This window comes from Camarhynchus parvulus, chromosome 5 (genome assembly GCF_901933205.1).
Source record: "Camarhynchus parvulus chromosome 5, STF_HiC, whole genome shotgun sequence".
Lineage (NCBI taxonomy): Eukaryota > Metazoa > Chordata > Aves > Passeriformes > Thraupidae > Camarhynchus > Camarhynchus parvulus.
This window is the reverse complement of record NC_044575.1, coordinates 1,364,342-1,388,538: the sequence shown is the minus strand read 5'-3', so window position 1 is coordinate 1,388,538 and position 24,197 is coordinate 1,364,342. Positions and strand designations below refer to the sequence as shown.

General features: G+C 43.6%; 2 protein-coding genes across 7 annotated transcripts in view; both read left to right on the top strand.

Moving 5' to 3' along the window:
• Positions 1-12,756: 12,756 nt before the first annotated feature.
• Positions 12,757-24,197, top strand: part of MPPED2 (metallophosphoesterase domain containing 2) — a 121,965-nt gene continuing 110,524 nt past the window's right edge. The window contains exons 1-3 of one of the 6 annotated variants that reach the window (XM_030950565.1): positions 14,527-14,560; positions 15,472-15,491; positions 18,214-18,456. In XM_030950565.1, coding sequence (XP_030806425.1) covers positions 18,329-18,456 — 128 coding nt within the window. In that variant the 5' untranslated portion in view covers positions 14,527-14,560; positions 15,472-15,491; positions 18,214-18,328. Of the gene's footprint in view, positions 12,781-13,301; positions 13,423-13,993; positions 14,342-14,510; positions 14,561-14,590; positions 15,492-18,213; positions 18,457-24,197 lie in introns of those variants that run through there. The other 5 variants (XM_030950566.1, XM_030950561.1, XM_030950567.1 and 2 more) reach the window with 5 other exon arrangements.
• LOC115903946 (translation initiation factor IF-2-like) lies at positions 12,887-13,704 on the top strand. Its single transcript, XM_030948900.1, has 2 exons — positions 12,887-12,983; positions 13,121-13,704. The coding sequence occupies exons 1-2, from the start codon at positions 12,887-12,889 to the stop codon at positions 13,702-13,704; spliced, it is 681 nt and encodes a 226-aa protein (XP_030804760.1).

The following is a 24,197-nucleotide window of genomic DNA, read 5'->3' as shown; positions in this document are numbered from 1 at the left end:
TGGAAATGGAGGCTGTTAAGGATATTTTTGGATATGTGTCTTGTGGGATAGCTTGATGCTTTGGAGGCTTTAGAGACATGAATGCTGAGGAGGCCGCAGATAAATCACATTTAGGGCCACAATAAACACCCTCTGCTGCTTTTTCTCTAAGGTGGTGTGCAGACACACAGTGGGGCTGGCCTCACTGTGTGTCTGCAATTGTCACTGTTTTTAGGGAGAGATTTTGATGCCAATGATTTGCAAAGCATGAAATATCTCATGTCCTGTAGCATCACTATCCAGTTTAATGGGTGTTGTGTAATTTCTTTAATTCAATGAGGAAAACATTATTCTCATGAGGACTTTTCAGCTGACATGCCGTAACTGGGTGATTCATTTGAGGGAGTAGAGCCTGGGAAGACAATGTCAGAAAAGCAGAGTGAGGGAGAAGGCTGTGAGCAGGGCTTGGTGTGGATGACATGTTGAGGCATGGTTGTTTCTATTCTGCCATCTTTATTTCTGCAGCAAAATTACTGCTGTGTGCTGTGCTGTGCTTGGCTCCTTAAAAAGCACTCAAGAAAGCCCTGCAGAAGGGCAAGAAACTCTCGTGTTCAGGTTCTAACATCTCTTCAGTAGCAGCTGGAGGTGTTTTATTTTTTAAGATGGGGTAATCTGCTCTGTAGGCTGGTTTCTGGCGGGCAGTGGGTGTTTGGGGTTTGTTTTTCCTTCTCTTAATGCTTTATTTGGGGTTTTGTTTGTGTTCAATGAAGGTGTGGATTCGTTTATCATTTTAAATTTAAAGCAAGTTGCAGGTGGTGGGGAAGATTTGAGACGCTCCTTTTCTTTTCCTAAGGCAGTTCCTCCTGCAGTTGTAGGTCAGCCTTCACAGAAGTGCTGGCTCCCTTGGAGATGAGCTGAGAGATGCCCTCGAGAATGGGTTTGTTGAGCTCTGCCCAGGGTTCCAGGTGGCTGTGGGGTGGAATGAAGAGGTGCTTTGTGCAGGAACTGCTGTTGTGTTTGGGATGCCGCTCTCCAGCAGAGTGCAGAGCAGGTGGGGCACAATTCCCAAGCTGCATTACCAACTCCCACTTTACTCCCCGTTGTACCTGGTGGCATGGGGACAAAGCTCACAGCCCATCTGCCTGGAAAGGAGGGCACAGGGCCGGTTTGGATGCACTCAAACTGATCAGGGAAGCTTGAAATAAGGACACCTGACAGATTCAGGGGTTTCTGGGTGGGAATGTAATCCTTTAAAAGCCCCAAGAGAATAGCACATGGTCTTTCAGTGACATGTCTTTCAATGAGTTCCCTCATTTTCACATTGTTCTTTGGTATGAAAAGTTTAACAGAGATTCCACCTGCCTGTTCCACAAGTAGGTCAGCATTTGATAACTGCATTAAAATTGTAGTTTCCTAAATCCTCTCTCTCGCTGTAATCCTGGCCTGTCCCTCTCAATTTTCCTGTGTTCTAACACGCCGTTATGGAGAAAATGTGGAGTCTTTTTTTGAATTATTTCTGAGCTGTCACCCACAATGAAGCTGTTTTGTTTTAGGTTTGGGTCACATCTCTTCCCCAAAAGCCTCTCAAGACAGACATCACAGATATGATGCCACATAGGAAAGGTTTTGTCATGTAAAAGGCCATGGCTTTTTGTATTGTTCTGGGAAAAAACCCACCAAGTGTTTGGGCCGGAGAAAATGTCTTAAAGAATATATTTGGAACATTTAAATAGATTTGGTAATTTAACTCTTCAGCCTGACATTCAGCTCATTTTCAATGTAGCCCATCACTTCTGGTGTGACATTACTGAAAACCTCCTGATTAAAGCCAGCTCTCTTATGCATACTTTACCTCTGTGACCTATGAGTAGCTTGAAACCATTTGAACTCTGTCTAAATTGGATCCCCCTGGTTGTAAGTGTTACTGCATGTCAGTTCTGTGTCAGTTGGATGGAAATCTTGCTGCAGAGGATGAAAGTTCACAGCTCAGTATTAATCTACTGGGCAAACTACATCTAATGCCTTCAGTTTTCTTGAAATATAGCTCCTGATGACCTCTGACAGGTAAAATACAATGCAGGATATTCTAATATTCATTTTCAGTGTAGCTATTTAAAATAAGGCATGTATCATCCTTCTGTACCAAATAAATGCTGTGAGAGACAAAATTAAGAACAGTGACAAGTGGATTATTGGACGTGGAGACTTTGGTTAATAAAATATGTTAGGTCCATTACTCCACAATTGTCTTGGAATAGGAAATGCAAATCCTGGCTGTGCTAGAGGAGGGTGTGTAGGGATAAGCTGCTGGCTGGGATTCCCTTGGTATCTCTTGGATGAGACTTGCAAGCTGCTGTGTGAGCTTGAAAGAAAAAATAAATAAATTCCTGAAGCTGCATGGCTTCTGGAGCAGGCAGCATAAATCACTGAGTGCTGGTGGAGTCTGCCTCCAGCTCACAGCCAGGAACTTTGGATTTAGCACCAGCTACTGTTTTAAAAGAGAATCTGTGCAGGTTTGTGCAGCTTGGATGACACCATCATCAACACCCTGTGCTGCTATAGAGTGACAACAGTGACACCTCTGCTCTTGTCATTGTTAGGGAGAATTCCAAGTACATTACATTTGGGTTTGCTTCTGAAGGGGCTTTCTTGGGCTCAAAATCCAAGCCTAAAAAAGGAAAGATGTCTGATAGGTGCAGGTTTGTAAGTCTGCAACTTCCTCTCACTTCTGTTTAGACTCACAGCAGAACTCATATCTCTTTCATGGCAGCAAGTTTGACTTCTAAATATTTATTTAGAGTCTGAAAGGAAATTCTGCATTCCTTGAAAATCCCAAACTGTCTCTAAAAAGAGTGGGATTTGGTGGGAAGAAAGAAATCCAGCCCTGAGCTCTGCTTTGCAGGGCGATGCTGCTGGTGCTGGGAGGGAGGGATGCTCTTCAGGCACCAGGCAGGAATCCAATCAATTTTTCTCAAAGCCCTGCTGCAGCCCCACTGAGAACTGACCAAGTGTGCTGTGCTGGGCCTGGAAGGAGCCTTGGGCTCTGCAAGAAGCCTGGGTTTAAGCCTTGTGTTTAAAGAGAAATTTCAGTTTATTGAGAGTGTACCTACTCAACAGCAGCTTTGGAGCCCTCCCAGCTCCTCTGGTTCTGGAGCCACAGTTTGTCTTTCCAAACGGATAAGTCAGATAAAATATCCCATCTGATGACTCTCATCCTATCACTCCTCTCAGGGAAGCACAAAACAATGGCAATAAACCAGCACTGCTATGGCCAGAGGTACTTTAAGACAGTGGCAGTCAGATCAGTTCTTGGACAGTTCAGGAGCATATTTTCCTCTTGTTTCTATTTTTAAACCCAGGCTTCTAAAATCCTGACAGCCTGGCTCTTTTTCCTGTGACTCACACAAAGAAATAAATTTTTGATTACAACACGTGCAAGGGCCCAGAGCCCCAAAACTTTCAAGTTATCTTCTGTCAGGGGCTCTGAGGCCTGGAATTGAAGGATGGATATCAGGTGTTGGAGGAGCTCCCTGTGGGTGCAGAGCTGGGGTCACACTCGTGTCTGGGAGACCAGAGCTCACCCAGAGGCAATGCCACAGGATTTTTCTCTGAGTTCCTGCACACTTTCTGCCATAAATATAGAATTGGAGCACAGGGACTCTTACAACAGTGTAACCAGAACAAAGTATTTGAAGAAATGGAAATGAAGCAGCTTGCAGACTATGGCAATCTGGTGGCTGGTGGGCTTTAATCATTGATTTTTTGCTGTGTTAATTTGGCAGTATTGAACGTTCAGACCCGACAAATAGGTGGAAAAGAGCGCTCTAATGAAAATCCATCAGAAAATAAGGGAATGCTTCAAAGTACCAGGAGGGTGTGCAGGTGGATTCTGGGCTGGAGGAATCAAAGCAGGGGCTGACAGCAGTGATCTCTTCCCTTGCTGTTCATTGGCTCACACTCTCCGTTTTCATAGAGACCCCCAGATATGGAGGAGTAATTTTCCCTTTGTAGAACTCCCATATGGGGGAAATTTTCTTCCTAAGCTTACACAGAGGGCTTTATGACAGGCCAAACTTGAAAGAGTAGAAGGAAGCCAACAACAGTGAATAAAATACTATGGTTTCATGGGTTTTGCATATGAAACAGCTGGCTAAAAAAATCACATATACTTAAAGTTTTTTACATCCACAGCTAATGTCTAATCTCAAAAATAGGAGCTTGATCTCAAGGCAGGGCAGAATGTGTGCTCTTTTCAATTTTATCAATTTAACTAGAAGTGAAGCCAGGGATTTCAGTGGCATGAATATGATCCTGTATTGTCTGCTCAACATCAAGTACAGCCACTCAGCCTGAAGCTTGGACAGAAGCTTAAGTATACATTTTATTCTAGATTTGTCCTTCTTAGGCTAGCAGTTTGTTCTAAATGGGAAAAAGTCACTGTCAGGTGATTAGCTTGTCCTGCTGGTGGGTAGAGCCACAAGCTGATCTGGAGAAGTTTTGTGGCTGGATTTGTTTTAAGAGCTGGAGTGTTTTGTAGGTTTGGCCCTGCACTGGATATGGGCTTGTGGAAAGCTGGAACTGAACCCCCCTACTTTTTCCTTTGTCTTTTGCATTGCCATATTTGTGGTTTTAATGTTTTCCTTTTGCCTTCTCCCAGCCCGAGGTGGGACATGCCAGTGGGTGGGTCGCTGTGACAAGGGGGGTGGCACAGACAGAGCCCCTGCCCAAGGCTGTGCAGGTCTGAATGCACAGCAGGAATCCACAGGAACCCTCCCTGGGGGCACACCAGGGTACCCTGGTTAAATTCTAACTGAGACTTGGAGCTGATTCTGTGAACTGGTTTTCTCCGAGAAGGCAATTTTCTGAGCGTGGTCCCAGTTTGGGATGGATCACACAAGTCACAAAAGATGGAATTCTGTTCAGTGGGTCTGAGGGGGCAAAGAAACACTGAAAAATTCCTCACCTGCATGGTCTGGGTTAGCTGGCAGAGAAAATGACTTTTTAACACAAAGGTTTTGAGGTCACCTCATGGGGAAAGAGATCAGGACCCGCACCTAGATTAGCTTAGAAACCTGAATGTATTTCCAGAAAGTCCTCTCAGGATTCCACTTAGCATTTTCCTGCTATCTGTATATTCCCCAGTAGAAAGGAATCTTCTAGATAATATCTTCTAGATATTAGATATTATTAGATATCAGCCTTCTAATTAGGCTTATTGGTAATTAATAGGCATAAATCCATATGCAGAAACGTCTCAATACAATTCTTTCAAAACATGGCACAGGACATGCAAGAGATGTTTGTGTCTGCTCATTTCCCATTTCATGGTTTCTGCCATCCCTGTGTCATGGTGGGGTTGAAGGTACAGTTTAGTTAAATTTTCAAATTTTAGAAGTTCCTGCTTGGTTTCCACTGCTTGATGCTGATATTGTCTTTTGCACATGAAAATGTTGATGACTGTAATGAGGGATACATATTTTAATTGAGTAGTAACACTGTTTCTATAATTTCTGTGTTTTGTTGTTTATTTGTGTGGGGTTTTGAGGATTTTTGTGTTTGGTTGTTGGGGTTTTTTTTTTGTTACTTGCCAGTCTTTGCTCAGCTCTGCAAGCACACTGAGATGTGTCAGGAGGAATAACATATAGCTTGCAGTCCATCATCTGCGTTCCCTTTGCATTAGGTGTAACACTGGCATAAAAATCAGAGCCCCTGCTCCAATTTTTCCAGCTGTCTCTGTCTCCCTGTGATCTTTTTGTACAAATTTTCTGGCAAGTCTACAAATGTGCACGCTTATATCCCTTTCTTGGGCATACATACACATTTTTCTGTCTCAAAACATGGGTAGAACTAAATAGAATAATTCATTTTTTTTCCCCAGTAATATAAGTGTGTGTTTACTGATGTAGGTAAACATCAGTAAACAAAACATACATCTAATATACAAAATTTACAATATCTTCTTTCTTTGTCCTCTTGCTCTCAGATCTCTATGTAAGTTTGTTTTGTTTTCATTCAAAATGTATGAATAAAGCAATATCAGGATCTTTTCACTGCCATCATCAGGTCTTATTTATACTTTTACAGCTTCAGGAATTGTTAACTTTTAGGCAATAAATGTCATCTTACTTCTGAGGTCATATTTATTTTATTCCCCTCAGTAATATTATTGCTTTAAAACTGTAACATGTTTTCTATTTTGGTGTTTTCCTGTTGCCCCCAGGGACTTGAGCTCTAACTAGGGTTGGCCACGGTGCTGTTCTTATTCTGCACATGGCTCTGGGTAGGCAGGAGAGAGTGCCAGGGCTGAACATGATATTCCATTGGAGCAGCTCCTGACGAGGTTTTGGGCTTGAACAATTTGGAGGAGACGTGATGTCACTGTCTCCATCGAAGTTGTACTGTATATTTGTTTCAAAAATAACAATTAACATAATTTCTTGTGGGTTTCCCTAATTTTTTTGTATCTGCTCTCTGGTTTCACAGCCTTTGCACGGCGTTGCTTGTGTCCTGGTGGTATTTCTGGTTCATTATTTTTCAAGCAGAGTTTGATGACACTGATTTAGCAGTTTCTCACAGTTCACTGCTCCAGTTTCCATCAAATTATACTTGTAGTCATACTAGACACTTTCACCATCAATTTCCATATGCCTCAAAGACATGCAGGGCCCGGTTTGCCAACACTGAACTCAAATTCCAGACAATAACTGGAATACAGGATTTCTGTTCCGAGGGTGCCTGAAACAAAGAGTGTAACATCCCTCAGTTCTTAGCAAGTGTTTTCAGCCTGGATGCCTTCAAAATCCAGACAATAACTGGTAAGGAATATTGATTTTTTTTTTTAATGCCAAATCAAGGGATAAAAATGAGCACTGACCAGAGCTGATACCGTAGGGCCTTCACCATTCCTTCCCAAAAAGCTGGCTTACATTAGAGCACTGCCTGTGGATTTAAGGTTTGCTCTTTCCCCACAGAATGGGAGGATTCCTAAGCAACATGAGCTGTATTTTCTGTACAGCAGAGTCTGATAATGATGATAAGTAGCACACGGTAAAGATTTTGGCTTCAGGCTCTTAGGTTTATGTGTACCTTCAGATCAGCAGTGTCACCAGGACATTTAAAGTGAAAAGGCTCCTGAGAAAGTCTTTTCCTTCATTTAGGGAGCTCAGATTGGAAAAGATGTCCATGTAGGAACACGTGAAACCTTTAAAGGCTTTCTGTTATGGTCATCCTACAATTTTTTGTCAGGGCACCACAGTTCTGATCCAGAGGGAATCTGGATGAACCAGAACTAGCTGTAGATTTGCTGGTTCTTCATGTCTGTCAAAAACATAAAGTTAATTATGCAAGGCATGAAGTGAAGCTCTATTTGTTTAGATGTAAAGAGGTTAACTCTGAGTAGCCGTTGACAATAGTCATCATCATCATCAGATTAATTTGCCAGCAAATCTGTAGCCTTCAAAAAAAATATGTCTTGAAGATGGCACAGGAGTAATACTCTCTCCTCTGCAATACCATGTAAAATGCTTTTCTTGCACTGAGAAATAAGATCAATTTCAGGTCTGCAATTTGCCTTCCATGTGGCATTTTGACTGATTTGGAGAATTTCATACATAACTTTCCATGCAATAGGAGAGAATAGCAATATTCTCTCAGGAATAGTGAGAAGATTTTTTTTTTCTATCTGCAGGAATTTTGGTTTGTGGAACCTGGCATTTGAAACATGCAAAGGAAAACCCCTTGACAGAATTTTCTGTCTACAGTCAGAGGGACAGGGGTAGAGTTAGAGTGTGGACAGGAGGGCATCTGCCATCAGTGTGACTCCTCAGAGCCATGGGGACACAGTTCATGTTAGCCCAGGAGCAGAAGCAGTGTGTGAGCAGGGTTTGCCACAGCTGAGATAATCTCTGTGATGAACAGGTCAGGGAGTTAAATAAGTTAAAGGTCAAGGAGAGGAGAGGTGTGTAAGACACTCTTCTGTAGTAGCAATGCCTGTTTTCTGACACACCATCAGATTTTGGTACAAAATTGGCTTTGAGTGCCTGAGCTGCACAGGTGAGTTAAACTGAAGGTTTTCCCACGCCATGGCTTTGACTCAGTGAATAATTGAGTCAAATAATAAGCTAATTAAATGATAAAACCATCGCTTGGGGATAAAAGGCATCCACCTTCTAAACAGGCAAATTGCAATGCAATAAATAGGATGTTAAAACACCCACTGGTGTGTATTCCCTGCCACAGCTCCCTGACCAGAGTGTGACCCCCAAAACCTTTCCCTGAAGTGTGCCCTGAGCCTCCAGCACCTGGGAGTTCCTGCAGTGATGCCTGTGCAGGAACTGCTCTCCATCAAACAACACTTGCATCGTTCTGTACATACACAACTGGAGTCACTGCCTTCTCTGTTGTGAAGAAATAAATCACCCATGGATCCTTCTTAATTCTGAAAAAAAGAATGTTCAGGGGGAAAAAATTATTAATATTTATAATATATAATATTATTATATTATAAATATAATATATATTATATATTATATATTATATATAAAATATATTATATATTATATATGAATATATAGAAAATATATATTATATTATATTATATTATATTATATTATATTATATTATATTATATTATATTATATTATATTATATTATATTATATTATATTATATTATATTATATTATATTATATGTATTATGCATATAATAAATATATAATATATGAAATATATTCTATATTATATTATATAAAATATATTATGTACATAATAAATATATGTAATATATAAAATATATTATACTTTATATTATTAATATTATATAATATATACTAATATATAACATTAATAATATTGGTATTATATAATATATAATATTAATAATATGAATATTTTTATTTCTTTTCCAGGTACCACGACTATCAGTTACACTGGGAGTTCTTAGAAGGACAGACACGTCTCCTCCAGCTGGGTTTTTTTGCATCACTTTATTTTTACAGAGGGTAAGTAGGAAAATACCAATCAAATATTTAATTTTATTGCATTTATAGGGGCAAGGCAGCAGAGAAGCATTATCCTGTGACAAAGTTCTGGCCCATCAAATGGAAAAAGACTGTCCAGAGGGCAGCTGGTGATATTTCCTTCAGTAATCTTCCCTGATGCTCTATCAGCAGAATAATGACATGCTCTTCTGTATCTGCAGGTTCTGACAGAAGGCTCCAATTTCAGTTCCTTTTGGCAATTGTCATTTTCCTCCCAAAGCTGGCGTGTTTCTATGGAAAGGCTGTGGGTTCTTCCTGAGGTGTTTGCTGGAGTATTGAACAGTTTATAGGCCTGTTTGTGCGGGGGAAAAGTCAGATAAAATTTATAATGGAACAGGCTGTGAAAGTCCAAAGCCATGAGGTTCGGGGGGGTTTCTCAGCTCTTAGGATTCAATTAGCTGCTAGTTCCAGCCTGCAGTTTTGTTAAGAAGCCCTAAGAGCTAAAAAACTCAACTTGCAAAATTGGAATCCTGTTATTTTGGAATTTTTTTTTTCCTGTTTGTTTGTTGTTTGTAAGTAATGCTCTGTTTTTCTGTTGTTCTCACATTGTTGGCCAGCCTGCACACCCAATGCCCTGTGACTTATGGCCTGCAAGTGAAAGAACAGAGCAAGGGAGAATCTGCCCAAACGTATTCGGCAAATTTGGAACCTTATGGGGCTCAGCGGGGCATGAAGCCCAAACTAATGCAGTTTTCTTCTGTTGTCTTCTGTTCCACAGTTAGGGAAGAATTTCTGCTTGAATGGGGGGAATGAGCCTGTTAAGATACAGTTTTTGGTAGAATTGCACTGGTCTGTGCTGACATATGGTAAATCCAGTGATTTTGGTGAAGATTGCTACCAGTGGCCATCCACTGGACCAAAATGTACTTTCTTAAAATGTCAGGGAAATGAAAATATCTTAGGAAATTAAAATATGCATTGTCTGGTACTGAACCAGTGTCCCAGTCTCTGCAGGCTGAAACTGAATTGTCTGTGAGTGCAAATGAGCACCCTTGGTGCTCTGGTCTTAAAATGGCTAAAAAAAGTCCAGGAAATTGAAACGAACAACCCAAACCCCTCTGGTACTGTGCCTAAAGGAAAAATAGTGTGAAACCCTGGCCTGGCTCTTTCAGGAGGTGCAGCACACGCTGTGCCAGCCTTGGTCCTGCGCTGCTTTGTGCCAGCACAAGAATTCATGACACTGCTGTGGTTCTGCCTCAAAACCCCTTCTGCCCTTTTGGTAGGAGCCTTTTCAAAATCTGAATTTTTTTTCTTCATTTTTTTCTGTGGTTTGCATGTGTTTGAAAAGGTTTTTTTTTTTGGTTTGGTTTGGTTTGAATTTCTCTCTTTGCAAAAGATCTCTCAAAAAATCTGATTATTTAAGGAATGAGTGCTTAGAGCTGGGCTTGAAGTTATACTTTCTTGTAGTGTTTCACAGATACTTGGGAAATTTTTTTCCTGAAGTAAAGAGCAAAAATAGGTAGGTGTCTGTGGTTGAGGGTGTCTGAAGTACCCTGTGTGTGTCTCATAAGCTGTTAGCTCTGAACTGTGCTTGGCAGAGACTGGAGGCAGTGATACCTGTGAAATGTATTAAAGATGACATAATAGGTTGTGAAGAATGGGTGTGCTTTTCTGGATTCTATAGTGTTTTATAATTTTGAACATGCATCTCCTCAATCTGTGCATTTGATGATAATCGCTTTGGATTTGTACGCGTGAAAAAAAACAACATCCAGTGCCAGCTCTGAACAGAACTAAAGTTCCATGTATAACATGCCTTTCACTATCATTAATAGGCAGCATTAAGGTAAAGAAAAGCTGTTTGTTCACTGTTTTGAATTTCACCCAGCTAGAAAAATCACTCCTGTGACACTCAAACACCACATTTACTTTTTAGGTTTCTGAATTTACCTCTGAAATCCTCTTGTCATGTGTTTGTTAACAAATACATGTTCCAGCCACAATATAGATACTTTATTTTTGTGTGCTTGCATTTTGATGCTGCTCTTGTGAATTAGTGAAGAAAGGCAGCAGGGTTCTACTGCTTCCCTCAGAAAACCTCTTCACCCAGAAAAACACTACTCCTTCCCTTTACTTAGCGTAAGTAAAACATTTTTTCCTTCCTATAGCAACTCTGGGGCCAGCATGCTTCTCAGGTGAGTACCTCTTTGGAAAGCATGCTGAAAACAAGCAGTTTGTAAAAGGGAAAAGTTCTGCTGGGTGCCCTTAGCAGAAAATGTTTCAGAGTTTGTTAAGTCGTGTATGAACAAAAACGCTCCTGATGACTGTGTTACATCTTGCTGCTGCTGCTGAGCAGGTATTATTGTGAAAAAGGTGTGAGCTTAGAAGCAGGTCTCAGTCTGGATTCACACAAGCAAAACCCAAATACCAGGAACTTTTAGGCCACAGGGCTTGCTGTGTGTAAGGACTAGTGAGGCAGGGAAGTGCTCACCTCAGTGCCAGGGCAGTCTCTGTGCTAGAGGAGAATCCCACAAGGTCTGTGAGCTTCCTAATTCCAATCCCCTACCCAGTTTATTCCCTATTTCTCTGTCCTAGGAGCTCTTTTTGTAGTGCCAGGGGCTCCAGATGTGTAAAGACAGAACAGGAGAAGCCCTGGTGCTGTGAGTGTGGAGAAGGGATGCAGCAGGTTCAGGGTCAAACCTGCTCCCTGTCACCTCCCCCTTGGTGTTCCTGGGACCAGGGGAGCTCTCCTGGTCTCTTTCTGCCCTCAGCTGCTCACCTCTCTCCCTGTGCAGCCCCAGCAGGAGAATTTGTGAAGTGGCCTGGGCGAGGAGGCTGACCCACACCAGAGCAGAAGGTTTTTCCTGGTGCTGAGTGGATCAGTTTCCCTGTTCCCACCAGAGTGCAGGGACACGGGTGGGATGCTGGATCGCTGGTTTTACAGCTGGGTCACAGGAAGCCAGCTAAAAATACTTGTGCAGACTCCATCCCAGGAAAAGTTTCCCTGGAAGTGTTGCTCTGATTTGGTCAGGAGGACAACTCGTCTGTGGGCCTTTTTGTCTGAAACAGGAATTTTCCTGTGGTGGTTCTCAGAGCTCACTTCTTTCAAAAGTTATAATGACAGCTGTAAAAAAAAAAAAAAAGAATGAAAGGGTAAATTTGGGGAAAAGGTCTTATGCCATTTAGTCTTTTTCAGGCTGATTTTTCTTAGTTTGCCATGTTTCTAAACAGGACAGTCCATCCCAGTGGATTTCTGCCTGGCAATACAGAAGACCCTTCTCATGGCTTTCAGCAACAAAGGAAAACCTGCCTGCTTGCCACGCATATCTGAAGGTTGGCTAGAGTCAAAATTACTTATTTAAAATATATAGGTCACTTATACTCACTATTAGAGGCCTGCTATTTATTTTCTGTCTGCTCAACTATTCAAAAATATTTGGGCTTGCTCTTTCTTACCTTCTGTCTTTCTTTCCTTCTGTCTTTCTTTCCTTCTGTCTTTCTCCTCATTGTAATATATTTTTGGAAGTCTCCCCTTTCCATTTGCTGTCTTGAAGGTGAAAGAACAAACACGTCAAATCTTTGTTACTGTTGTGGCTGTTGACACAATTGCTGTGATTTTGGCGGGGGTGGGAGAGGGGAGGAAAAAAGGAAAAAAAAAAAAAAAAAAGACAACAGCCACATCCCTGATTTTATTTTTCCATAGGAAAACCCCAGTTACCCTAAGACAATGCTCGGCCTGACAGGCGAACCCTGGTGTTTCTGGTCGTTGAGGTGAGCTTACCTACAAAGGAGCAGGGCACCGCATCAACAACCGCTGACGAAAGGTGCGGCGGAAGATGCGAAAACCCGTTCGGAGGATTTGGGGGTTTTTAATTGTTATTATTTATTTATTTTGCCATCTGGGTGGGCAGCGCACGGAGCCGCTCGGCGATGCGTGCTGCGGGGCCGGCCGTGTCCGGGCGGGTCGGGGGTCCCGGGGGGCTCCGGCTCTGTGACCCCGGCAGGGAGGCGCAGCGCGGGGAGCCTTGTGCGGCACTTGGGAAATGCAGCAGCGCTCGCTCGCTCGCTCCCTCCCTGCCCGGGGGGGCGAAGTGCGAGGCAGCGGGAGGAGCCGTGCGTGTCTCTCTGTGTGTCTGTGTGTGTGTGTGTGTGTGTGTGTGTGAGCGAGCAGCGCCGTGGCCGCCGTGTTTCCTGGTGCCTGCTCCCTGACCCCAGTGGCAGCCCCGCTCACTGCACCGCGCCCGCCCTCGCCGCCGCCCCGCTGCCGCTCCCGCAGCCGGAGCCCGGCCGGACCCGGAGCCGGAGCCGAGCCAGGGCCGCCGCCGCTGCCGCCGCCGGGCGCCGCCGCGGGGTCGGGCGCAGGCTCTGCCCCGGCCGCGCCCCCGCAGCCCCATGGAGCGGCCCCGCTGCCCGCGCTGAAGGCGTCCCCGACCCGCCCGCAGCGGCAGCCGGCGGAGCGAAGGAAGGTGAGCGGCCCCGGGCCGGTGTCGGGAGCAGCGGGGCACGGCGGGGGCAGCGGCGCACAAAGCGGCGGGTTAGAGGTGCCGTGTCATGGGCGGCAGCGGGGGGGGCGGGCGGCAGCTCCGGCGGCGGCGCCGGTCCAGCCTCCCGCGAACAATGCTGGGGATGATCGCGGCCGCCCGCGCCCCCGCCGTGACCGCCCGAGCCCGCCGGGTCGGGTCGGGTCGGGTCGGTGCGGCGGCAGCGGCGCTTCCCCGCAGCCCAGGCGGCGATGTCGGCGGCGCTGAGCGAGGCTGCCCTGCCCTGCTCCGCTACCCAGGCCGTGCCCCCGCTGCCCTCCGCCGCTGCCCGGCCGGGCGCGGGGGCGGCGGCTCGGGGGCGGCCCGGGGGCGGCGGCGGCGTGCGGGGCCGGCGTGCGGGGTCGGGGCGGGGGTTGCGGCGGCGGGGGCCGGGAGGGTAGGCCGGGGAGCTTTGTGCTGGCTGGGGCCAGCGGGCGGGCGGCAGCCGGCGGGCGCGGGGACGGGGCTGCGGGCGCGGAGGGAGCCGGGGATGGGGGCGAGGGAGGCGGGGGGGACACGCCGCAAAAGTAAGGAGGGAAAGGCGGGTTGGCTCGGCGTTCCCCAGCGGAGTTACCCCTCGCCCTTTCGCCGGCAGAGAAGCCGCTCTGAAACCCTGATCCCGGAGGCCTCAGACACTTGGAGCCTTCGGAGGGGTTGGGGCCGCGGTGCGGAGCTCGGCACGGCCGCAGTAAAAAGCGGCGGGCATCACCCCCCGGCCGGCCCCGGCGCGCTCGCCCGCGGCTGCTGAGGAGTTCATGGCATCCCTCCCCCGAGCCGAGCCGAGCCGAGCATCCTCCCCCCGCAGCCCTGTGGCTGCGTGGCACCGCGGGGACGGGGGCCACGCGAACTTTGTGCGGCGCGGCACGTAGGGCGCAGCCGGGGCAGCGATGCCCCCCGGTGCCGCGGGGCGGGGGCGGGGCGCGGGGCGCGGGGCGGGGGCTGCGGCGGCACACGCCGGGACGGGGCCGCGCCGGAGCCATTGGCCACCCGGAGCCATCAATCACCGGGGGGCGAGCCCGGCGCCCCGCGGGGCCGCGGCCGGGGCGGCCCGGCAGCCGGAGGTGGGGAGCGGCCGGGGGCCCAGGTACCGGCGGGACGGAGCGGGGGAAAGCCGGGGTCCGGCCCCGCGGTGCCTCCGCAGGGCTCGGTGGGCAGCGGGAGCGCGGAGTTGTGGGCAAACTGCAGCGCAGCATCTCGGGGAGCCGGGAGCGCTCCGGGGGCTCCGGGGGCCGAGGGTGCAGCGTGCCGTGTCGGTGGAACAGCGCCGGGATAGCGCACGGAGCACCAGAAGGTGTTGACACGGGGTTAACCCTTCCCGGCTCCTGCCTTTCAGCGTTTTCTGCTACAGCCCGAGCCCAGCTAGAGGCGAATTTTTGAAATTCAGATGAGGAAGGCGTAAATATTTTATCTGGGGAAATGGTTTTTTTCGCGTGCCTTCGTGTGCACAGGCAGGGCTCGTGTGAGTGGCTCTCTGTGCGATGTAAGGCTGCATTGAAATTGACTTAGCTGGGCAGATTTCGTGGCAGTTTTTTGACAGGGTTTACGATGAACTGAGCCCACGTTTGGGCCAGCCCTGTTCCGAAAAAGCGCCGGTTTATACCTGTAAGGCTGGGCAGAGTGTACAATGGCACATCTCCTGTCTTGCTACAAATACACGCTGCGAAAGGATAACAGCCTGTAGCTGAGAAAAGGCAACATGCTGAAAAGGCATCATTTGGGTTTTTAATGTAGGCATTCTTACTTAAAACTGCCTCGAAAGGCGCAGAAGATATTACGCGTTGCTTTTTCCTTGATAGATGGGAAGATAATCCAACTTTTATTTTTTCTTACTCATCTCCCGTGTGTAACCTCCAAGTAGTGCTCATAGTTGGAGAAAGAAGAATGGTAGTGATTCGAAGAAGTCTCTTTTAATTCCTTTTTTTTAAAAATTTGGGCCTAAGATACGTTTGTTTTAAAGTTTTGAAGTGTTCAGCTTCTTTCTTCTATTTTCTTCAGAGACGTTCACAGTAAAGAAGGTAATAATTAGATACTTGTGATAGTTGAGCTGTAGTACTCTATGGAGTATTAAATGGAAATTAAGAGAATTGACACAGAAGCCAGCTTCAAATTATAATTTTTTTTACCCTCAGTCTGGCATTTGTTGTTGAATTTCATTTTAAAAGGATGCTTTGTTCAGCTTTGTCTCAATTTAAGTACAGATTTATTTTTAAGATTAAAGATTAGAACAATGGGAAGCAATTGCAGCTTATACACTTATAATCTGAGAGTCAACTTAAAAGTATTTAATGCAGCTTTTTAAGTGTCCTCTTGTCATTTGTTTTATGCCAGTTAGTTGTAATGTCTTTCTGTAACATGGACTGTTACAAACATTGTAAAAAATGCCTATTATCTTTATGTATAATTCATTCTCATGAACAAATTAGATTTTTCTTCCATGAGTGAACTATAATATGAAATTTAATGTTCTGACCTTTCTTATGCTGGGTTGTTGAAAACAGTGTCATTTAGCTTTTTTGAAAGCCCAAGCATATTTTTGTTGTTGGTTTAATGCATTGTTTTATATTGTTGCTTTTAATTGCAGAAAAAAATAACATTATGCATGTAATTTTCACACTACTTCTTAACATATGAAAGCTCCAAAGTTCTTGCAGTGTAAAAGAAAAACTCTGTATTTTTTTTTTTCTGGGAGCTGTGATGGCCTGTCTTGTTAATGACAGTCATTTCTCTGGCAGGAAGATGTTTTCATTTGTATTTACTTCTCAGTGCAGGGCAATTATACTGCTCTGCTGTTGCTCACTCTTCCTAGTTTCTATCTCAAAAGAACTGCAGCGCTTGGAACAGGACCGCAGTTTGAAGCAGGTGTTGTGTTTTACTGTTATGCAAAACAACACTGAAATATAATTGTAGAGGAAATTCAGGAAACAGCTGCAAACTTGGTAACCACTACGTTGTGTGAGCAGTTCTTGCAGCATCTTCCATCGCATCTAGCACGGCAAAGATGTGTTCCAGCAAAGCTCACCCTTGCTGGCTTTTGCTGCTGAAACCTTGTTCTCATGAGAGAGGTCCACTAGGTCTCACGGGGAGGACCAGGCTGTGACCACAGTTACAGTGCTCTACCATCTCTACTGACAGTTTTGAAATCACTGCTTTTCCTTTTCATCTTCATCATATTTTTTTTTTCCTTTTAATTTTTTCCTTTTGCTTTTTTTTTATCCTTCCAATGCTAAAGAAGATGAAGGTTAGAATCCGGTTACTAGAATGAAGGTTGCAGAATGTCTCAACCCAACCAACATATGGAAGCCTACGTAGGCCTGAGGTGGTAAAATAGTAAAATAAATGGCCTATGGCAGGCCATCTGCCATTTGCAGAGCGTTTTCATCGTGCCTCTTGCCAAACTGGAAATTAGTCTTTGTATTAAAAATATATTTTGAATACAAATCAAAGATTTCAAATGCTCAGCGTTACACATGGCAAGCACATTTCTATCTGGGAGCTAGAGGAGCCCAGGGAAATTGCACTGGAAAAATATTGCTTGGTTGGATGCTCGGGGCTCTTCTCTTTCCCCTCTCTTTGTCTTCCCAGTAAGCAAGGATTTACTTTTGTGAAATGCTCTCCAGACAGGGGAAGTCCACTCTTGCACGGGGCAGCTGAAGGGAGGAATTTCAGAGAGTGGTGATTTCACCAAAGTCCTTGCAGCTGGCACAGCGTCTCCCAGCTGAGGACCTGCCTCTAAACGGGGCTTTTACAGAGCTGCTCATCTTGAAAGTATCCTTCGACCATGGGCTGATCCATTTCCACAGATGCCCTCAGAAAAAAAGGCAGCTTTTTTATATAATAACCTGAGGTGTCCTCAGTTATCGACCGCAGAAATCCAGGCTCGGATTTTGCGCAGGAAGCTCAGCGGAGCGTGTTTGGGAGGTTCTGGCTCTTGGGTTGTGCTGATACCACAGCACACATCCAGGCCTAGCTCAAAGTGTGTTTAAGAGCACTCTGAAGAAGCCAAAGACAGGGATGCAGAGAGAGGGAAGAGCCTGTTTCTTTCATTTTAGGCAGAAATGTTTATGCGTGAAATCGCGCTAAAGTCAGATAAATCATTGCTGTCTGCTAACAGTGAGTCCAAACCAGTTTCAATGCTATAATACAAATATTTTGTTAACATTGCCTCGATGCTCACCTTTCTCTGGGCACTCAGACACCTCCGTTCAAAGGTATTTGGGTGTGCCTTTGGCTGTGCAATTGTAACATGTTCTTTACATCAGTTTCTTGTAAGTTTCTCAGCTGTTAGTGTTCCAAAGCCACAGCAGCGGCTGGAAAACAAGTGTGCATATTTGTGGAAAGTCTTTTGTCCTTCAGGAAGCCGGGTCCACTTGCGAGTTTTTCGTGGTTGCAATTAGCACGAGATGTTATTTAAAATCAAGGGTAAGAAATGGGGAGTATTTAACTGGAGCTTTCAACACAGATATTTTATTCCCCCTTCCCCCACCCCCTGAAGATAAACCCTTACTTTAAAGCATTCATCCTTTGGATGTGTCTAATGATGATGGAGTTGGATGATGAGGTAATTAAAAAAAAAAAACCAAAGTGAATAGTAATGCGTGGAGAGGGGTGATGGGTGCATCAGGAATACAGAAGAAATCTCAAATCTGCATGGAAGTCGGGCGAGCATGGAGCAGTAGGTCAGTGTGTGTTTACATCTCGTGGCTCACAGCAGCGTGCGCTGTCTGTCTCTCCTGGCAGAGGTCACGGAGTTGATGCGGAGCTGCTGGGAGTCGGGATCTGCCCGGAGCACAATGCCCTGCCCTGCCCCTGGCCTTGGGAAGCTGTGAGCTGCTCATGTCCATAAGGAGGAAGGATGGCTCATGGAATTCCTTCACAAGGCAAAGTTACCATAACGGTGGATGAGTACAGCTCCAACCCAACGCAGGCGTTCACGCACTACAACATCAACCAGAGCCGCTTCCAGCCTCCCCACGTGCACATGTGAGTATCCCTGCCTGGCACCGGCACTGCTGCTCCACCAGGGGCTGCAAAACTGGGAAATTGCCTTGGGAGCTCAGAGGCAGAATGGTTAGCGGGTTTTGGACCCGCTGTGTGCGAGGGCTGAGGAGCCGCGCTCCATCCTCTCCTGGATGGAGGTGCCACCACCTCGGTGGGACTCGAGCTTGTCCCTTCGCTGATGTGGCTTTCACTCGCCTGAGGGACCCGTTGCTGTAAGATTTAAGCTCCCTTCCCCCAGCGCTTACACTCAGCTGCGAAATAGGCCTAATTGGGACTAATTGTCCCCCTTCGATCAGTGAATCCTTTGTCCTGGCGGTTGCGAGCGCGGAACGTGTGCCGCATTCCACATTCCACCCGCAACCTGCCGCACAAAGGAGCCGGGGCTGCCCCGCGGCTCCTCCGGGGAGCTGCAAACCCTTCCAGCACCTCCCTGCAAAGTCCGGCCCTGGCCCGAGCCCCGGGAACACGGTGGAGAGCGGGGAGATGGAGGTTCCTCCTTCCCTCACCTCCTTACTGCTGGCTGCTGTGGCACCCAGGGTCGGCACCTGGGCACAAAGGGCGGCTCGCTCGGCAGAGCACCGCTTCCAACCCTGAATTTCCTTCCCATTGTTTAGTGGGGTTTTGATCTTTATCGGTTATTTATGCGAAGGTTCTTTTTCTCTTAGCATTAATAGACTGAAAAGCACGTGAAGCTAAAACAAAGCCGACATCCCTGGACATCCTGCGAGCCATTGTTAGGCAGGATTTTGAACCATGTCACACTATTGAATTTGATAAGGATTTTGCATAATAAGGGGGGAAAGTTGTATGGTACTTCATTGCATTTTTGTTATGTAGAAGCCTGCCGGAAGAGTCACAATGTAGGAGTTCAGCACCTTCTAATAGGATTTTGTGTGGTTACAATGTTCCTAAAGGCAACTTTAGGAAGGATGCTGACGAGTGTCTGCCGTGCATTCACTTTTCAAGGTGGAAAACTTCCCATTAATTACATTTGATTTGTTACTACCACGATGATGGTGTAACTTTGATTTTTAGAAACATTTCCGCGTCTCGATTCACTTTTCAGACCTTTTGCCAGCAAATTTCTGTTGCGTGTTTTGCACCCCAGGCTGGGCTTCTGACTGACGTTAAGTACAAATCTTATTTAGAGAACGAATTCAAAGCCAACAAAATCAGAAAGCAGTTTTAAAGAACCCCTTCTTATGGCTATTGACTTCAGCGGGAGCTGAATTTAGGGCTAAGTGTGGTGTTCAACACTGTAAAAATGGCTCATGCTTTGTTTAAAAACCTCACAAACATCCAGGCACTCCTCTAAGGGATAGTGTAAAATGATATTAACTTGATGTATGTCGTAAAAGGTACTTGTTTGGAAAAACCCTGTAGTTGAAATGTACATTGAAACTTCAAAGTACCGACAGAATTTTAAATAATTTTAAACTTAAATATTACAACTTCCTTAAAATCAGGAATTCTGCTTCAGCAGAGGGTGTGGCGCATGAAAGGGAGATCAAAATTTTGAAAAATTGGCAATGAATTAGTCTCAGATTGCCAGTGGAAGCAGAGACAGGAAATGTCCCAGTGCAGGGGCTGAGTTAGGTGCAGGTCTGGATAGCAAATGACAGATTTTAGACAACTTGTTGAGAAAGGAGAGAGGGGATCCTGCACCAGGTGGGCAGAGGGCAGCAAGGAAGGGAAGATCTGGGTGTGCTGAGGGTTTGTGGGATGTGAGCAACAGAATTATTGCTGGGGGGGGAGACTGGATTATGTGGTAGCCTCAGATGGAGCCTTTATTTGGCTTCTTAATGTATTGTAAAGGAAGTTTTGTGTGTTCATCTGGACGAGGTTGTCATCAAGTGAGAGATCTTAACAGAAAATTGGTAAAAGCAGTATTAACAAAGAAACCATGATCTTTTTACCCTGTTCTGGCTCTGTTAGTGCTACATTGCTGCAGCTGCCAGGATTGATTTGATTTGGTTTTACAGTCTGCTTTTCTTTGTTGCTGTCTTTTAAAGTAATGCATCTGTGTGGTTTGCTGGTTTCTTTTTCTTGGGTTTTTTTTTTTTTTTCCTGTCAGAGGGAGTTTGAAGAGGCTTTATTCTCTAGTGAAAAATTTATTTTAAAAATCATGGGATGAAGAGAAATGAGTGGAGCAACATGGGGGCTGAGTTTTGTGCCATGTATGTGAACAGCAGGGCAATCTATTGCTGCAGGACATAAATCAGGAGCTGGGTGCAGCTTAAGGACAGTGTTCTTTGCTAAAGGAAATATTGCTTTTAGAAATAATTTCTTTGTGGATATGCATTGCAAAGGTGAGAACTGGTTTCTTGGCCTACCCTGAGCCATTTACAAGGTCCTGTATCCTCTGGGCCTAAATCTGATTTTACAGAGAGTAGAGGAGAACCCACGGAATATCACCAGCATCAATCTGGTGAGTAAGGCACTACTTTGCCACTTCACATGTCCTGGGCTCCTTCTCCCACTTTTATTTTGTGCCTTTTATGTAGTTCAGTCAGCTGGGATAGAGTTCTCTTATCTTTATATGTATTTTTTATACTCCTTAGTCAATTTGTTTAAGCACAGTGTCAGTTAAAACCAGAGTATTTATTACAGCTCCCTTTGCTTGGGCTGGCAGCAACAGCAGTTTTGTCTGTGTAACTTTTGAATCACTTTGTCCAACCATTTGATTTCATTAAATTTCCTTTCATTTCTCTACTAATTAATGTTTGAACAGGTATTCTAAAGGCAATTTTTGCTGCACAATTGTTTTGCGGAGAGGGATGTAACCTTAAATATTATTCTGCCATCTTGAAGCGATGCTCCCGCGCACAGGTTTCCGTTCCTCAGTTACAGTTAGACTGTAACTTACATTTTAGACTGTAACTCTTAGTTACTTACACTGTTACAAAGTGCTTGCATTTGATTGCTTTGTCCATTTAGCGTTTACTTTCAGTTAGGTTTAATTAACAGCATCACTTCAGCTCCCTGCTTTCAAGGGCATCTGCAAAATAATAAATAACTACAATGCAGTTATTAATATTGTAACACCTATAAGATGCTTCTCTGTGCTTCGTGTTGGTTATTATTCTTTTGAAAGTTTTCATACTTTTAAATTTTTTGGCAAGCCTTGTGATTTAAAGAGGGAAGTGCTTCTTGCTCCTTAGGTGTATAATAGTACGTTTGAGGGGGTTTTTGGGTGTTTGTTTCTTTATTTTTTAAACTAAACCAGCTTTTAAGCCCATTTAGACTTTTTAAATATTCTGTATGAGGCTGCTAGCAGTGGTACCTACAATACCAGGATGCAGCCTGAGGGCAAATCCAAGTGAAAAACTCCTTCCTTAATTTTTAACCAGACAGGAAAATCTTCCTGTTTAGGTACAACACCCCGTTTACTTTCAGGGAAAAAAAAAAAAAAAAAAAAAGAAGAGTGAAATAAACCTGGTGTTTCTATTATGGAAAATGCACCTTTGGACAGGCCTGTCTGCTGAGGATGAGGGAGTTTTGTGAAGATAAAATAATAAAATAATAAAATAGCTGTAGGCTGAGCCTTTTGGAGTAGTGGTGGCTTCTTTTTTTAGTGTACTTTGACTGCATGTTCACATTTGTAATGGTTTAAATTCAATAATAGGAGAGTGAGAAAAATAGGGGTTTCTGTGCCAGAGCAAAAGTCCTCTAAATAAGTTTATTCATACCTGGAGATACATTTTTCAGTCTGTAACTATATAATTTTACTGCCTTTTCTGCACTAGAGCAATCCCCCATGTGAATATTCTTATTTTAAAGAGTATAAGCATAGTTTTATATTGGTAGAAATATATGTCTGGTTGAATAAAGCACGTAAATGTCTGTGTGTAAATATATAGATATAAAAAAATTATAAATATCTATATATAAATAAGAGATAAATAAATAGAGATAAATATGTATACATATATATATGTATATATCTATACATATAGATGTATATATATTTATACTTACATATATATATATATATATATATATATATATATATATATATATATATATACATACATATATATATAGATATATATATACATATTTATGTATATATAAAACTGAAACTTCCAAGTGGGGTACAGTGACAGAATTTTAAATAATTTTAAACTTAAATACTGCAACTTCTTTAAAATCAGAAATTAGGTTAAAAATTTTGCTTTAAAACCAGAATATAATAATGAAAATAAATAAAACCACAGCTGTTTGATCATAGAAGGAAAAACTTTCAGCTGTGCTGAAACCTTACATTGTTAGACTCTTTTTAGACTACTAACCTTGACAAGAGAGGATCTTGGTTTGTTGGTTTTTTTTTTAAATTTTTTCTTTTCTTGAGGAAACCATCCTGCATTTAATGGGCTTTATAAACTCCCCCTGAGATGAGTGGGAAATCATGGACTTGATTTGCAGCAGCCTGGTTTTTTTGTTTCATGTAAGGTGTGTGATATTTGGCATTAGCAAAATATGAGCTCATTTGACATTTACAGAGAAGTGGAGCTGGTACATGTAATGTTATTGGATGAGAGAAAAAGAGATTCAGTCTTTCCTCTGTGTCTGACTGGGCAGGGCTGTTTCAGCTGCTACTGATGGGTGTAGTTTTGCTGGAAATTGTTGGTCTGGCCATTAATAACACTATATGTATATTTTATATATATGAAATATATGTAAGATATAGACTATATATTTTATAGATTTAAAATATATATAAGATATATATAATATATTTAGTATATTATATATATGTATTTTATATGTGTATAATATATGTGTTTATATATATTTATATATAATATATATTTTTATATATCTATATATATGTAAAATATATATATATGATATATATTTTACATATATATATATAAAAATATATATTTTTTTTTTTTACAAATACATACACAGCTTATAACCATTCAGGTTTCTTTTCACTACTGATTTTCCCAAATAAATAAATATTGATTTATTCTTAAGTAAATAAATATGGAATTACGTCTTTATTATAAAAAGGTCTCATATAAAAATTTGTCATTATAAAATTTAATATTTAATATTGTTTATTAGAAATATATTTAGTTATATTATTATATAGGATACGTATATAATATATATTATAGCAAGTATATATTTATTATAAGTATATAAAAAAAAGTCTCTGAAACAATCAAGTGACATTTAAGTTGTGGAAACAGGAGTGCTTTGAATGAGTGCATTAAACCAGGGATTTTTTCCTGGGGTCCTGGCTCATGCTCAGCTTACCTTGGTGCAGGTTTAATCATTAAGAAAACTCTCTTACTGGTGCCTGTGCACATCTGTGTGGGTGAAGATCTCTGCCATCTCACTGATTTTTACACTGCTCAGAGTTACTTGTGCAAAAATCTGAGCGGTTCTAAACTTAAATACTAGGTGTACAATGAAAAGAAATTTTAAAGGTACTGCACTTATTTGGGATGCTGGAGTGTGGAGCATGCTGCAAGTGTTCATACAGTGGTGGTGTAAGGCTCAGTTTTGTAATTAAAATTCAAATTTAAGCTCCTTGTATTGAGTATATACAGTGCAGTCGTCATGTGCTAAGCGCTCTTGAAAAATTGATTAAATTTCTGACCTTTCTTTTTGTCATTGTAAAAAAGAGTAATACCAACCTACCTTTAAAAAAATGCCCTGACGTCCCTGGAAGGCTAATGCTGTAAAAGTGCCAATATTATTATTATTAT